The sequence below is a fragment of the Cervus canadensis genome, chromosome 28 (genome assembly GCF_019320065.1).
Source record: "Cervus canadensis isolate Bull #8, Minnesota chromosome 28, ASM1932006v1, whole genome shotgun sequence".
Classification (NCBI taxonomy): domain Eukaryota; kingdom Metazoa; phylum Chordata; class Mammalia; order Artiodactyla; family Cervidae; genus Cervus; species Cervus canadensis.
In genome coordinates this window covers 122,258-137,314 of record NC_057413.1, presented here as the reverse complement: position 1 = coordinate 137,314, position 15,057 = coordinate 122,258, and the positions used below count along the sequence as shown (strand labels likewise).

Sequence of the window (15,057 nt, the reverse complement as noted above, 5' to 3'; positions counted from 1 at the left end):
TTGAACAAAATGTTAGAGCTTTCTAACTCTATATTCTCAAAGGTTCTAATACTTTTCAGTTTTCTGTTTCAACAAGCATAGTAACCACCAAGAGTAGGGTTTTCACCTTTCTTGGGGCCTGAAACTAAAGATGACACTTAAAATGATACATAGGCAAGTACTTGAAAAGCAGGGCCAAGGGTCTGATTTCAGGACTCGTAAAGGGATCAAACTCTCGCTTGTTTCAAGTACAATTTCTAAAACTCACTGCTTTTTTCTTTCTGAAACATCATAAGTAAGAGTCTTCCGAAGAACCTTGCTGACATTTTATTTTTCAAAGGAAAGTCCAGCCCTGCAGAGCTGTCTTCTCTCTCCCAGGAAGGCTAACAGAGATCCCTTAGAGAACACAACTCCTTTGTGCCTACCTATAAGGTACGAGGAAATGTCAGTGGGAGGCTCCTATGGGGCGGATATCAGTAAATACAGGCAAAATGACATTATTAGAAGCCTCATTTTCTCATTTCTCCCATTCAGTGTCAGCAGCAGAACGGGTGTGCACGGGGGTCCCCTGAAAAGACCAGGTTTCCTTTGACCGCTCATTTGGGGGCTGCACTGCAGAGTCTAAGAAAATAAGCTGAGACCCCAAGGAGAGCTAGTTTCACCACACTCCCAAAACGCTGACTCCAGAAAAGAAACAAAATTGAAAAGAATTCAGTTTGAACTGTCTCACACCTGATCAGAAACAAGCCCGCTAATTTTAAAAAGTCTGCCTCCTTGAGACACTCTTGCTCTCCAGTTGTCATGTGGTATACACAACACAGGATTAACCATTTCCAGTACACAGCTCACTGGCATTACAAGTGTTCACATTCACATTCCCGCCATCTGTCTCTAGAACATTTTCATCTTCCCAAAAAGAAACTTTCCCCACTAAACACTAACTCCCACTCCGCCTCAGCCCCTCAGAACCTTCTACTTTCTCTATGAATTTGACAGCTTCTGAGCTTTTATATAAACCTAAAGGTAGGCAAACCCTGAAAAAATCAGTCTGGCACACTCTTAAAGGTCACGGACCCAACTGCTGACCTGAAATTGCTTACAGACAAACGGGCCAGGTTTGATGGCCTCGCGGTCTGTTACTGCTCACTGGCCCCCCACCTTGGCAGAGTCTCACTGTGGAGAAAGCCCACGTGGATGCCCAGATCATTCATACACGTGAAAGCCAGACCCAAGTCCCGGCAAGTTGATTAGTATTTCTCCTCAGTTTAAGCGTTTTAAGGGGAAAAAGTACAAAGTATATCCACAGAGAGACTGTATCTGGATATCAGCATAAAACACTGAACAGGGAAGGTCCAGAGGGTGGGGGTCCCACCACCTCTCTGTTTAGTTGCTGATACCCCAGCAAAAGTCTCAAAGAAACCACTGTAGAAAACCATGCAGAAGACAGTCCTCCCTTAGCTGCACATAACACGTCTTAAGTCCAGGCTCTAAACTGACGATGCATTTTCTTAACGTCCCCGTTGGCCACTGATTCTTCTGCACCGGCTAAATTTAGGAAACTCTACCACAAATAACATCTTCCAAGAACTCTGTGGTGCCCGGTGGGTGGGGAGGGGTGGGAAGGTCAGAGTGGAGAGACAAGATTTAGCCTTCAGTTTGATTTTGTGAGAAAAAAATGCAAATGAGAGCCCTCCAGCACCTGTTGGCTTCTTTCAGGTTAGTCAAAAGACGACATGCATTTGACTGGTCACATCCACAGATGGAGAGCCCAAGTGCTTATTTTTGCTCAAACTCCTTTTGCTAAAGTGGGCACAGTCAGTGTGTCCAAGCTCCTTGGGCCTCATGGGTGGGCGATGGGGAGGCCACGCCAGCCACACCACCCAACCCTCTTCCGAGTTCTTCTTGCTGGTGGTGTGCCTGACATGACTCATGAAAATGGAGCAGTTTAGGCAAAATCTCCCCAAACGGAGCAATTCTACAGGGTCACTAACGGGTGCGAATGCTACACGACCACGCTGAAAGTCACCGTGGATGAAGCACTCTCTGGGAGTGATGGGCAGTGGACAGTCCGCCTGTAAAAGACGCAAAGGTGGAGCTTCATCTAACTCTGCATCTCGGCTGGTCAAACAGCCCGTCAGCAAAGTGAAGAAGACCCTCCCAAGCCCTGTGTTCTATCACAACGCCATCCCCCCCCCAACCCCCCCCCCGCCCCCAATCCACCAACAGCTCGCCTAGCCCACCGCCTGGCTGCCCGGGTCTCAGGGTCCTGTGCTCCCCAGGTCCCGTGGGTCCTTCTCTCCCTCAGGAGTCTGGGGGCGTGGATGCTTCCTCAGAAAGCCTGCCCCGCCTCATCTCCCTGCCCCAGGCAGACTCTGGAGACGGCCCTAACTGCCGCCAGGACAGGACAGTGTTGGCCTGCGAGGGTTAGGCTCCCCATCAGACCGTCCCCATCAGAGCTGGGCCCTCACTCAGTTCTTGCTGCAGCCTAGCTCCTCTCTCTCTAGCCATCATCAATAGGGGTCACTAAAAGAAGGAAGGGGATCCATTTTTAGAATCTTAAACTCCCGCGTGCCCTGAGAGAGCCCGTGTCCAGGGAGCCAGCGCCCCTGTAGCCGACAGGATGCACAGCCCTTGCCGGGCAGCCCGACAGACTCCGTGTGTGTGTCCTGTGTGCTTTGAATGGCTCCGCGGGATGTGGGGGCCAGACCCACTAACCATGGAAAGCCATCCCGGCAGTGGAGGCAGGCCGGGTGCTCAGGACTTTTCAGGTGTGCTTTGCACTGGGGACGCAGTAGCCCCAAGCTTCAGGCCTGACGCGGGCTCCAGGAACACGCAGGCTCTCTCACTGAGGTGTGCCTGGCTGCGAACCCTGCCACCTAGCCACGAGGACTGGAGGTGACACACAGGTCCGTGTGCATCGTGACACTGCCTCACCTGCCATCTACGTGTCGCCTGGGGCTCCTGTCATGACACGGCTGAGAGGGGAGGCAGAGAGCACCCTGACGCATTCACCACCTGGCCCTTGACAGGATGCACAGGCTCGACGTGCGCCGAGCCCCGCTCAGATGCACACGCTTCCCAAAGTCACGTGACAATCGGGAGCTCGTCTCTCATGCGGGAGACATGGGGACAAGGCAGGATCGCCTGACTCTAAACCACTGCTTGTGCTCAGCCCCACTCCTTGCTCCCTAGAGAGAGGCGCCAAGGAATTTCCTTCCAACACAGGACTCTTAAACAAGGAGATGAGATTCAATGTGTGACACACTGAATGGCTGGAGGTGCTGAAGAACAAGGCATGTGTTGCTGCCAGCACAGACCAGGCTGCAGAGAGGTTCCCGCTGCCTGGAGGATCGTGCGCCAGCCACCTGGACTATACGAGGCCCACCATCCTCACCTTTTGCAGGAAGGAAGGTGCTGGCTCCTGCCTCAGGGAGGAGCAGAGCGTTTGTTGCCTGTGCTCCTTTCACAGGTAACCGAGCACTCGAGTCTAGACTCCACCCCTCGCGATGGGACGAGACATTCCTGCAGGCTGCCACTCGTCCTCCGGCGCATTACCAAGCCTCAGAACTTGAGCAGCTTTTCCTAAGCAGCATTCCAGGTCCCTCGGGCATGATGTCGTGTCCTCCAAGTGGGATTAGACCCTCAAAAGGGTTAGCAAACACGAACCCTGAGCAAGGCACTGTCCCTAGCCTGGCAGCTGGCCAGTCCTGCGGGTGTGGGGTCAGATCAGGACACCAAACGTGAGCCTGTGACTCCCGCCTCCCCTGGGCATCAGGAAGTGCATCCTCTCGCTCTGAGGGAGGTACGTGTGGGGGTCAGAGACCACTGAACTCCCTGGCGCATGGGTCGTACTGCAGTGTGGGTGCCCAGCCCCCAACAGGACCAGGGGCTTCTTCCTCACTCGGCTCTAAGGCTGATCAGCGTGGGGCAGTCTTCACCAAGGCCTCCCTCCCTCCCCACCAGCTGCCACTGAAAGCAATCTGACGGCTATTTTTATGTTGACAGCTGCATCCTCTCACAGTGGGCACAGAGGGGAGAACCGTGTGGGGAGGCCAGCGGTCCCTGGGGTGGGCAGGACCTAAAGATGCCTGGCGGAAAGCACTGGTCACGAAGCCCCAGCGAGTACAGGGGCTGCAGCAGGAGCGTGGGGAGGGGTCAGTTCAGGAGCACATGTCGGGAGCGTGAGTCAGAGTGTCTGTATGAACGCAGCCTGACTTTAGTCAATTTGGGTCCATCTGTGGATCTGGGTGTGCCTTCCACCTGAAGGCTGGGTGGCTGGTCTGGTTGAACAGGTAAATTCAGGTTGGACCAGGCCCACCATCGCCAGGCCCCAACTACTCTGAGGGCCAGCACAGTCTGGAATGACCTCTAAATGTCTTGGGTTAAGGACAATTCCCCAGACCAGAAGGCTGAAGCTGAGGTCCGGGCTCCACTCTGCTGCCCTGGATCCCAGGTAACCACACAGGTGAGGGGAGCATCCCTCCAGCTAGGGGAGCAACACAGGACGGCCTCTCCTTTCTCAGGCTCCAGCCGTGGTTCCTGTAGTTGGGACAAGGTCCACAGCTGGCCCTCCAGGGAAGGAGGCTCCCACTCAGACCAGACGCACCACATCCACCCCAACACCCAGGGATGCAGCGGCCACGGCTTGCCGCCCCCTCACCACGCAGTCACTGGTCTTCCCCTGGACGAGAGGGCAGAGCTGGTGGAGATGCCCTGCCTGGTTACCAATGTTGAAACGACATCTGTGCTCCTTGTGGTGACAACTGAAAGGAGAGAAACAGTTTCTCAATCCAGACCCGGGCCCGACACCAGCCTCTGCCTCGGGGCACACACAGGCTCCGAACCATCCCAGGAGAGGGGACGGCAGGACCTCAGCCACAGCGAGGCCAGGCTACTGTCTGGGGCCACTGCTTCCCCCAAGCTTCGGGCCAGGAGGGCCTGCTTCTCTTCCAGGCCTGGCAGGCGCAGGGCCCACGGGCAGTGCCTACCTAAGAATGAATGATAGGAGCACCTGCACATAGCAAATTTGCTTAAACCAGTCTTCAGTAAACCAGGCTACATTTAAATCAGTATTTTTCCTGTGGCTAAAAACAACAACGGCCCCCATAGAGCCGTTTAACTCTGCTTTGGGTCTTAACCAACTAACCACCTTTAACTGCTCATTCAAACTTCTGACTATAGAGTTGAAGGCCCTTCTCCCAAGGAGCCTGCGACACTCCCAACACCCATGGGCCTGCCGCCGGCCTCCACAACACGCGGAGCTCCCACTGGTCTGGGGCGTTGTCCTGACCTGGACCCAGAAACATGCTGACAGCGAGGCCCTACAAAAGTGAGTCCCCTCAGGCTGTGGCCTTTCTCAGACAAGAGCGTGTGCTCCATCAACCTCAGGCATGAGTGCAACTGCCGCATGCCCTCCGTCTTATTGCTGAGTCCTTCAGCTCTACCGTCTCCCACCTCCTGGGAAGGAAACGTGAGTGTGTCACCTGACTCTGTTCGTGAACCTTTGCTGACTGCTTCACACAAGATGAAGCCCAGACTCCTCAGCTTGACAGACGCAACTTCCCCTGACCGTCCCTGTGGCCCCTCCAGCCTGGTTCCCTGCAGACCTGTTCAGGGAGCCCTCTGAGCCCTCCGGAGTTCTGGAGCCCGCCTGTGCCTGCACACCTGGGGCCCCGCATGCGCTGCGCCCCTCATCCTCCAGGGTCGCCCCATGGTGCTGGCCCCGTGGCGAGGCCTGCAGGACCCGGCAGGGAGGTGGCCCCAGCCCCTCAGCTCTGCGGCGAAAGCATGAGTCTGCGTGGTTTTAGGGTTTCCATGCCTATCTCTTGGTGCTGGGCCGCACCTTACTTCTCACTGTATTTTATACCCAATTCCTGCTATAAGGGATGCACTCAACCAGCATTTGCTGAATCTGAAGGAATAATGCCCAATTTAGCCAAAAAGAGAACTGAAGACAGCACCACCCTCGTCCCAGCGTGCTGACCACCCTAGCCACTAGGTACCCAGCCACCATCCACACGTGTCCTCTGGCCCCAGGGCTCATTTCCCCCTTCCTGACCATCCAGGAAGGGCTGGTCCCACTTGAGACACACCTCTCCCCGAACCGGACATACCCATCCTGCCAGGCTGCCTCATCACTCCTCTTCATAAAGTCTTCCCAACCTCCAGCCCACGGAGCCAGGCTCTTCACGAACAGACCAGCTAGCACGCTGGTGTCCTGTCACAGTGCGTCCAGGCTGCTGTTCCAGCTAGAGCAGCGGGGAGAGGACATGGTCCTCACCTCTCCTGAGACCTTGGTTTGCGAGTCCTGGCAGGTCCTATCTCTGTCATATGCCCCACTGGGGACTGGGAGGGGTCCAACCTAGGAGCACCCCCCCACTCCAACACAAGGAGAAGCACTTGGCACAAATCTGAGGACCTGAGCACACAGGGGGCTCAGCAAGAAACACTCATGAACTTGGGACTTGAGAGGAAAGTCTAGGAAGGAGAGTGCTAGGTGAAAGTCTTTAGTTGAGTGGAGAGGCTGATCGGTGAGTGTGTGAAGTCAAGAGACCACCCACAGCTGAAGGGCCGGGGCTCCAGGGAGCCAGGCAGTGAGCACAGCTCTCTCACCCAGAGATGAGAAGGCCGCTTTCCTCTCTAGAACCAATGAACCCTCGACAATTTCTGCCCCTCTGGCCCATTCGAGCTGGAATTCCAGCTCTAGACCTCCACTTGACACAGAAGGCCAGCAGCCAGGGACAGGCGTTGGGGGGGGGTGCCTTCTTTGCACTTGACTGCCCCCACACACGGAACTCAGACACAGCTGGATTTAAGAAAGAGAGATTACTAGACAGTTTTCGATACCTACCATAATCATTTCTATTTGAGTCATTTCTATTTAAGTCTGGGGTTGGCTTCAAACAAATTTACCTCAACACATGAAAGCTGCAAACCTTTGGTACAGGACGTGCCACCGATACTCAAAGACTTTAGTGGAGAGATGGCGACAACTGTCAAGCCAAGAATTGCCCAGGTCCGACACTGAGTAGCTGCCCAAGGCCCTGAGCCTCATCAGCAGTGATGAGAGTGCGGCGGTTGGTAACGCCAGTGCAGTGACAGAACTCACCCACGCCAGCCACTGCAATCAGGATTTCTTGCCCAGTCTTCAACCTGTATCACTGTGGATCTGCGAGCTCTAAAAGGGTATAAATTTACTCAACTGAAACAATCAGAGGAAAAACACAACTGATGCTGCAAATAAAATCTACACAGTCGGACGGTGTGTCACGGGCTGTCCCCCCGCCGAAGATCAGGACGGCTGAGAGAGGCACTCTGTGGGCACCGGCCACGGGTGACGAGCACGGGGCGTGTCTGAGGTCACACATTTACACGTGAATCCATGGGGAGCCCTGTCACCACACACAGAGCCCGGCCCAGCCATGCCTACACACCTAAGTGCAGCCTGCCTGTCACTGCTCTAGACTCCAAGAGGTGGCCACCTGCTTATCTTCCTTTCATGATCCCTCCATCCAAAAAGATACTGTGAAGATCCTCCCACTGAGGAAAATAAGTAAGAAAAAAGTGACACTCTGTGTTCCCACCCTCTTAACTGACTCCCCTTTGCCAATCCTAGGAGTATGACATGGTCCTCGCAAACTCTTATCTGTGCCTTTACACACATATATGTACATGTGTGCATGCTAAGTCACTTCAGTCGTGTCCAACTCTTTGCGACCCTAGGGACTGTAACCCGCCAGGCTCCTCTGTCCATGGGATTCTCCAGGTAAGAATACTGAAGAGGGTTGCCATGCCTTTCTCTAGGGGATCCTCCCGACCCAGGGATTAAACCCAAGTCTCCTGCACTGGTAGCCGGGTTCTTAACCCCTAGCGCCACCTGGGAAGCCCCATATTTGTACATACAGGAGTACATTATTAATGTATAATTTACATAAATGGGATCATAGTGTGGATATTATTCTACAACTTGCTTCTTTTGCTTAGCAGTTAACTGTTTCCTGTGCATACGTGTAAGCCCTCCTCTTCTTTTTCAGTGGCTGCAGAGTATTTCTTTTCTACAGAGGCATCACCACTGACCAGGGCCTTTCTGCTGGGTGTGCGGGTCGGCTCCAGTTTCCTGATTACAAGCAGACCTGCAGGGAGCCTCCTACCCCCTACCCCTGTGCCGGGACGAGGTGTGTGGTGTCCAGCAGGCTCTTCCTCGTGGCAACAATTCCCGTGACTTGAAGACCGTGGACAGGAGGGGGCTCAGGGTCCTAAGACCCAAGCTGACAAGGTCACCAGCTTGGGAGGAGGGCAGAGCTGGATCTGCCTAGGAAACCTCTGAGGAAGACAAGGGGGCACAGGTCTCCTTGTGAATCAGAACGCGGGCCTGGAGCCTGCGAATTCCTCTCAGCTTCCCATGGTCTGCCTCCAAGCAGGCCTGAGACGAGGTCCCAGCGAACTCTGTCCCCACCTCACCTGCCGTGGCTGTGGGAAGTCTTCTTTTAATTAATCACTCCCTGTTCGTATCTTAGACTGTCCTGTCCCTGTAGGACCAGGCTTCTAATGCAGACCAAAGGCAGCCGAAAGACCACTGAGACCAGTCAGAGTTGCAGGAGCGTCACTCAGTGGCGGGAACTTAGCAACAGGCTCTTCTGGCCTGCAGGCCACACCAACTGTGTGTGCTGGGCATCTGCACACAGGGTTCCTGACAGTGGGGGTGCCCGGGGAGGTGGCCCTGCACCACCTGACCTCTGACCTCACAGAGCGCTATGGTCAGTAAGACCACTCTTCTTCCACACCCTGAAGTCAGTCACAGACCCCCAGAGACGTGGCTTCTCACCTCGCGGTGAAGCTGAAAAGCATGCGGTACAGAGACCGTCAGAAGCACAGGCAGAGCCAGAGCCGGGCTGCATGCTGGGGAGACCAAGAAGCCCACTGCCCGCAGCGGCCTCGGACCAGCTCAGGAGGGCAGATCTTAGTCATTTGATGCCCACAGATATTACAGGGAAAGGGCAGCAGGCCTGAGGCTGGTGGGCACTGGCGTGTCCTTCTCAGACCAAGAGCTGGGCCCAGCTCTCAGGGACGGGAGGATTTGGGGCAGGGGGCAAGAGGAGGGAGAGAGAGAGACGTGGACACAGAAGCAAGTCTCTTAAACTTCAAATGCCACTGCACACCTTGGATGGGGCTTATTTACATTTGGGAAGGCAGCAAAGCTTCTGAGGGTGAGAGACAGAGTGGGCCACCAGACGGACATGTGGCAGGGGACCAGGCCATCCCAGGAGCCCCTCAGCACTCAGGACCACTGTCCACACAGACTGGGTGTCTCTGGGAGACACACACCTGTGTGTGCAGACACACAGACACAGGAAGGATCAAAGCCAGCAGAAGTGGTCAGCTGCAAACAGAACCAACTACGTTAAATTCTGAGCCTGGACACCTCAAAAAAATGTCTTTCATGTTAAAGGAAATATAAAACAGAATCGCCAGGTATAAATGCTGGCCTATGAAAACATCCTATTCTTGAAAACAGAAACAAATGCATAAACGGTTCAAAATATAAGTCACAACTCAAAATGGGAAGAATATCCAAGCTGAACTCAAGCTCAAAATACCTATCTGGCGTGCACACAATGCCCTGTTGTGAATATATGTATGCAAACTATTTTTTTCTATTTAATCTGAAAATAGAAATCACTTTAAAATTAAATTCTTTTGTGTCATTAGCCCAGTGAAGGAATGAAAATACTTTAAAAGTATTTTTGTTAATAGTGAAAAATAGTTGTTTCCTGCAGGTGCTCTGGTTAAATACCAACATGAAAAATGAAACAAACTCTGAAATTCTTACATTAGAAAGACAGACCTCTGGTTCTTTTCTCAGGGGAAGGGAGAAACCTTTCATTGCTCAATATTACTTCCTCAGCACCTACAAACAACATGGGCTTTCTGATTTTCTGAAACAGCACTGTCTTTGTGACAGCAGTTTTCACCACCCCCTCAAATCTGGAGCAACCAGTAGGCGCTGAAGACCCAGCTCACAAAAAAGGAAACGTTTTCAGCAGAAGCAGCTCCCCTGCCCGGCCCTCAATGTGGAATCAGAGGAAGGGATGTTCCTCCTTCAATGCTGTAATTACGGTTTGGGCTTAATTCCTATTTGAAATAAAGCCACGAGGCAATGGTCCCTCCCCAGCTCTGCCACTCGCTAGAGGTGACGTGCGAGGCCCCGGGTCTGGTTACACCACAGCAGCCAGGACGCTACCATCGTGTGGGCTGGGCTCCCGGGCGCTGGTGATGAGCAGGTGGTCCCAGGCAGGCAGGGCACTGCCAGGAGGCATGAGTTGGCACTCCCCCAGGCAGAGTCTCCAGATCCCTAGAACTTCCACTAGGATGTGACAGGCTACCAAAACCTCTCAATTTTAGACAGTAACTGCCTCCCCACGTCTAGCCTGCCCCACCCCGGGTCTGCCCAGAGAAAGCTGGGGTGCATTCCATAAACCCTCGTGGCTTTGAAGACCCCAGAAAGGGAAGGAGGTGGCGGCTCTGTCGTCTCCTGTGCTGTATGCCCCCTTACCCTCGCCAGGCTGGATCTCAGTGCTGCACATGCTCTTCCCTCTCACCCCATCCAGGTCCTGCTCCCCTGGTCCCCTCCCCAGCGTCAGGACCAGCACAACACGGAGATAACTTCCCAGACTCATCTCAGCCTGGTGAGATTATGGCTTCTGGAACCGAGTTTGAAATTTAAGAGAGATGACTACATTTATGCATCAGGCAGAGGGCTCAGCGAAAGTCTGGAACTCCCAGGACCCCGGCGGACTCTGTCCCTTCCCTGAAGGCGAGCATGCCCACTCACATCACTTTAATGCCTCTGTTTTCCCCACTTGTGCAATCAGAGAATCTATTGCTTTAATGTTTAAAATAAGAACATACTCATGAATCACTTGTGAAGTTAAAAATGAATAAGGACAGCAATAAACTATGTTATACTATAAAACAGAGGTCTGACTTGAAATAAACGTGAAATCACAGGAAAGTACTTATCGAGTGAGGTAATAACAGCACCCAGAGCCTGAAACAGGACATCTCCAGATGAAAGAGGCAGACTCGTGGGGAAAAGGCACAGGGTCCCTTGTTTCTCACAGGGAGTAACGGGGATGCGCAGTCACAGCTGGTGAGGGAACACAGTTTGCCCAGAGCACTGAGACTTTTACATCAGCAGTGTTCTGTTTACACCAGGTTGCAATCGCTCCACTCGCCAGCCCTCCAGCCCTTGCTCCTGCACGTAAAGTGGGGAGGTGGGAGAGGCGAGGGCGGGGCTCTTTCCTCCTAGGCTTGAAGGCCAGCTCTCTGGGCAGAAGTGGCGGTGGCACAGACTCCCGGCTGCCTTCCTACGTGATGGTGTGCTGTGGGCAGCGGGGTACAATGCCGTGAGGCAGCCTGGAGGGTGAGGGTGGGCAGGACATCGATGCAGTTTATTAAAATGAAGGAAACCTCAAGTCTCATCTTGTGATTGAAGAGGAAGTCAATCATGACCAGCTTACATTTAACTTGTCACCTAGGCCATAGCTTGGCCATGTGTTTTAACAAACTATTGTTGATACATGGAAAATGGAGTAACTATTTTCAAAGGAGATGTCAGCCTCCAAAAAAATGATGCTTTGTTGTTGTTTCCAATAAAACCATACTGGAGCACAAATGATAGCACCTTAACAAAAACCATGAGATAAAACAGAGGGAATTGTGAGCTCAGATCTGGAGAAAGGAGTTCAAGTCTGTTCACCTCCTGTGTTCCTCGTATGGTGATGTCAGTTGAACTGCTTATTATTCTAAGTTCTCATCTTTGTGGACACTGACTGAAATCCAGCAGCTCTGATGGCCAAGTAAAACTGATAACTTTGAAATGAGAATATATTACCTACTCTTGTGTAATATGAATTTAAGTGAAAAACTGCTTGAATGAGGATTCTTTCAGAATGAGGCACACCTCCCTTTCCAATACCCCACCCTGAAATAGAAACACACACACACATTTCACAACCATATTCACACTATTTTCTGAAAAGAGGTAGCTTGGGCTCTGTCAAGGCTAATAAACAGAGAGAGACTGTGCTCCCAGCCAACAGCTCAAACCATCCATTAGGGTAAAATTGAAGATGTTTTTGGAATCAGTGTACAGGCAGACACATCCTATTTACTTTAAAACCTGAAACACAACAACAGCTTCTTCACTGATCGTCTGCAGAGAGAAGCACTAGAAAATCTCTAGGGACAATTTATCCTCAGAGGCCTTGTCTCCTGAAATGCAAATGATAGATAATTGAGCTCAAATGGAAAAAAGTCAGGAAAGGAGCAGCCTGAATTCTTTGGGATTCTAAAACAGGAGGTAATTTTGAAAGGAATAAAAATGGGTTTTAAATGTCCTTAAAATCTAAAGGGAAACAGAAGTGTTTGTTCTTTGGCATTCAGCCAAGAAAGTCAAGGTAGTGACACAAGAGGATGGGGAGAACAAGGGCCCCCCTGCCGGCCCAGCCCAGCCAGAGGGCCAGGTACAGGCATGGCCAAGCACAGGCTCCGCCCGGCCAGGACGGGATAGGAGCTGCTGCAGCACACGCGCTCCCCGCCCCCCGCCCCCCCGGAGCACAGCACAGCCGGGGGCACAGGTCAGCCCCCTCACCTCCAGCATCGGCCTGGCGCTGTCGTGCACAGACAGAATGTGCGTCACCTTGTTCTTGCTCAGTTGCTCTGCATCTCTGGCATCTGTCACAGAAGAAAAGGGGGACATTTTAGTATTTTTTGCAAGTGAATTACTCCTTAAGGAAAAAGCACAAAATTACTTGCATATTTCTTTCTTAAAAATTCGTAACTGAATTGTGGTGCTTGAGAAGACTCTTGAGAGTCCCTTGGACTGCAAGGAGAGCAACTCAATCAATCCTAAAGGAAACCAACCCTGAATGTTCATTGGAAGGACTGATGCTGAAGCTGAAGCTCCAATACTTTGGCCACCTAACACGAAGAGCCAACTCAATGGAAAAGACCCTGATTCTGGGAAAGACTGAGGGCAGGAGGGGAAGGGGACAACAGAGATGGCTGGATGGCATCACTGTCTCAATGGACATAAGTTTGAGCAAATTCCTGGTGATAGTGAAGGACAGGGAAGTCTGGCATGCTGTAGTCCATGGGGTTGCAAAAGCTGGATACAACTTAGCAACTGAACAACAAAGGGAATCTAGAGTTATTGCTTTTAGGTATTCTGCAGATAACTTAGTTTATTTCTGACTGACACGTCTTTTGATACAAAGTGGTCATATAAAACTTGAAAAGTATGTAGTTTGATAAATATTATAATGATGATTATTGCTGTTTAAAGGAAATGAACCACTAAGTCACGTTGTAGCTGATGCTTGTTAAGTTGCAGACCCTCAGGTTAGATTTTCACATGAAACGTGGAAAAAGAACGATAGTTCAAATATTTTTAATTACCTCTTAATGATTAGTAATCTAAGTTAAAATTAAATACAAAACAATCTTCTGTCTAAGATACAGGAACCTGCCAGAGACTAATCGACCCTGATGTCAAAACAGCAGGGAATGGGACCAGATGCAGGTATGATGTGGTTTACAACAACTGCATCCACTTATGCTAAACTAAAAATGGATACTTTCTGGAAAGTCCAAACAAAGTAGTTCATAAGTCACGTGGCTATTAAATTATCTGCATATGAAACTAAGGAGATACCAAATTATAGTCCCTTCCTATGAACCCACCCAGAGAAGAAAGTTACCCGAATCCCCTCAAGCTGGAACTTCTGCTAATCTACAGAACAGGGTGCAGCAGAAAACAAGGAGGTCCATTCCCCTGCGACAAGTTTTCTAAAGTGATACAGGGTAAGATGATTGAAAACCGAATGTCTGATCATTCTGTTTCTGGAGAATATTAACACCATGAGAAAATGCTTGGGATACAGCATTAAACAGGGGAAAGGGGGAGCAGGCACCAAACTATAAATACGATATGAACTCAACTTGTAAAAACACATAAAGACAACAAACACAGTGGGGACAACTGCTATAAGGAATCAGCGTAGACAGTGATCATCGTGAAGAGACAGAATTATGTGTTAAGTTTTTTCTTTATCGTTTATGTGTGTGTGTGCGTGTGTGTGTGTGTGTGTGTATATTCAATACAGATGGCTGTAAAAGTTCAACATGCCTAAGAACTACCCGGATTTTTTTTAAAAGGCAGATTCCTGGGCTCCAACTTAGTTCAAGGTCTATGGCAGGGCCACATTCCAAATAAGCTTTAGTGAATAAAAGTAGAAACAAAGAAGCACCGTTCTAAAACATTCTGCAATAAGCATATACCACTTTTAAAGTCAGGAAAATAATCTTTAAAAGTAATATAAAAACGTTGGCTTTATTTTGACTCTCTTAATTGCTCCAACCACCTCAAACAGCCTCTCAATCCATTACATGGGGACTCATCCAGTCACCCAGCCCCCAACTACCCCAAGTTGTGATCTAGGTGAGCTTTAAACTTGGCAGGAACTGGACTTATTAGGGTCCACAGACAGGCATCCCCCACGTTTTAACTCAAATGTGATTTTCCAATCCCCACCAGGCTGTATATTTTAGACAAGTAGTGAAACGGTCAAGCTGGAGCATTAGGCTCCCAGACGAGGGAGGTGAGGAGCCAGCAGGAGAGGCGTTCAGAGCCACTGGGCTGGGAGGGGTGTGGGGAGGGTCTGCACAGTTGGAGGAGACACTGTGGGCCAGGATCTTCCAGATTCTGACTCCACCCAGGAATGCAGTTGGAAAATCAGTAATTGTTTTGCTGTTGTTGTTCAGTTGCTAAGTCAGGTCCGACTCTTTGTGACCCGATGAACTACAGCACACCAGGCTTCTCTGTCCATCACCATCTCCCTGAGTTTGCTCCAACTCATGTCCATAATAATTGTTTAAATATACTGTTTAAATTAAATAAATTGTTTAAATATATGTTTTCCCTTTTTTTAAAAAACAGCATTACTGAGATAGAACAGCAGTGGATAAACAGACATAGAGAACAGACCTAAAGACACCGGGGGGCGGGTGGTGGAGAGG

The 15,057-nt window shown here is 50.9% G+C and overlaps 1 protein-coding gene across 2 annotated transcripts in view; it reads right to left on the bottom strand.

The window, feature by feature from the left end:
- Nucleotides 1–15,057, bottom strand: part of DUSP22 (dual specificity phosphatase 22) — a 45,077-nt gene that overhangs the window by 17,439 nt on the left and 12,581 nt on the right. For both annotated transcript variants that reach the window (XM_043450294.1, XM_043450293.1), the window contains exon 3: nucleotides 12,632–12,714. In XM_043450294.1, coding sequence (XP_043306229.1) covers nucleotides 12,632–12,714 — 83 coding nt within the window. The remainder of the gene's footprint in view (nucleotides 1–12,631; nucleotides 12,715–15,057) is intronic.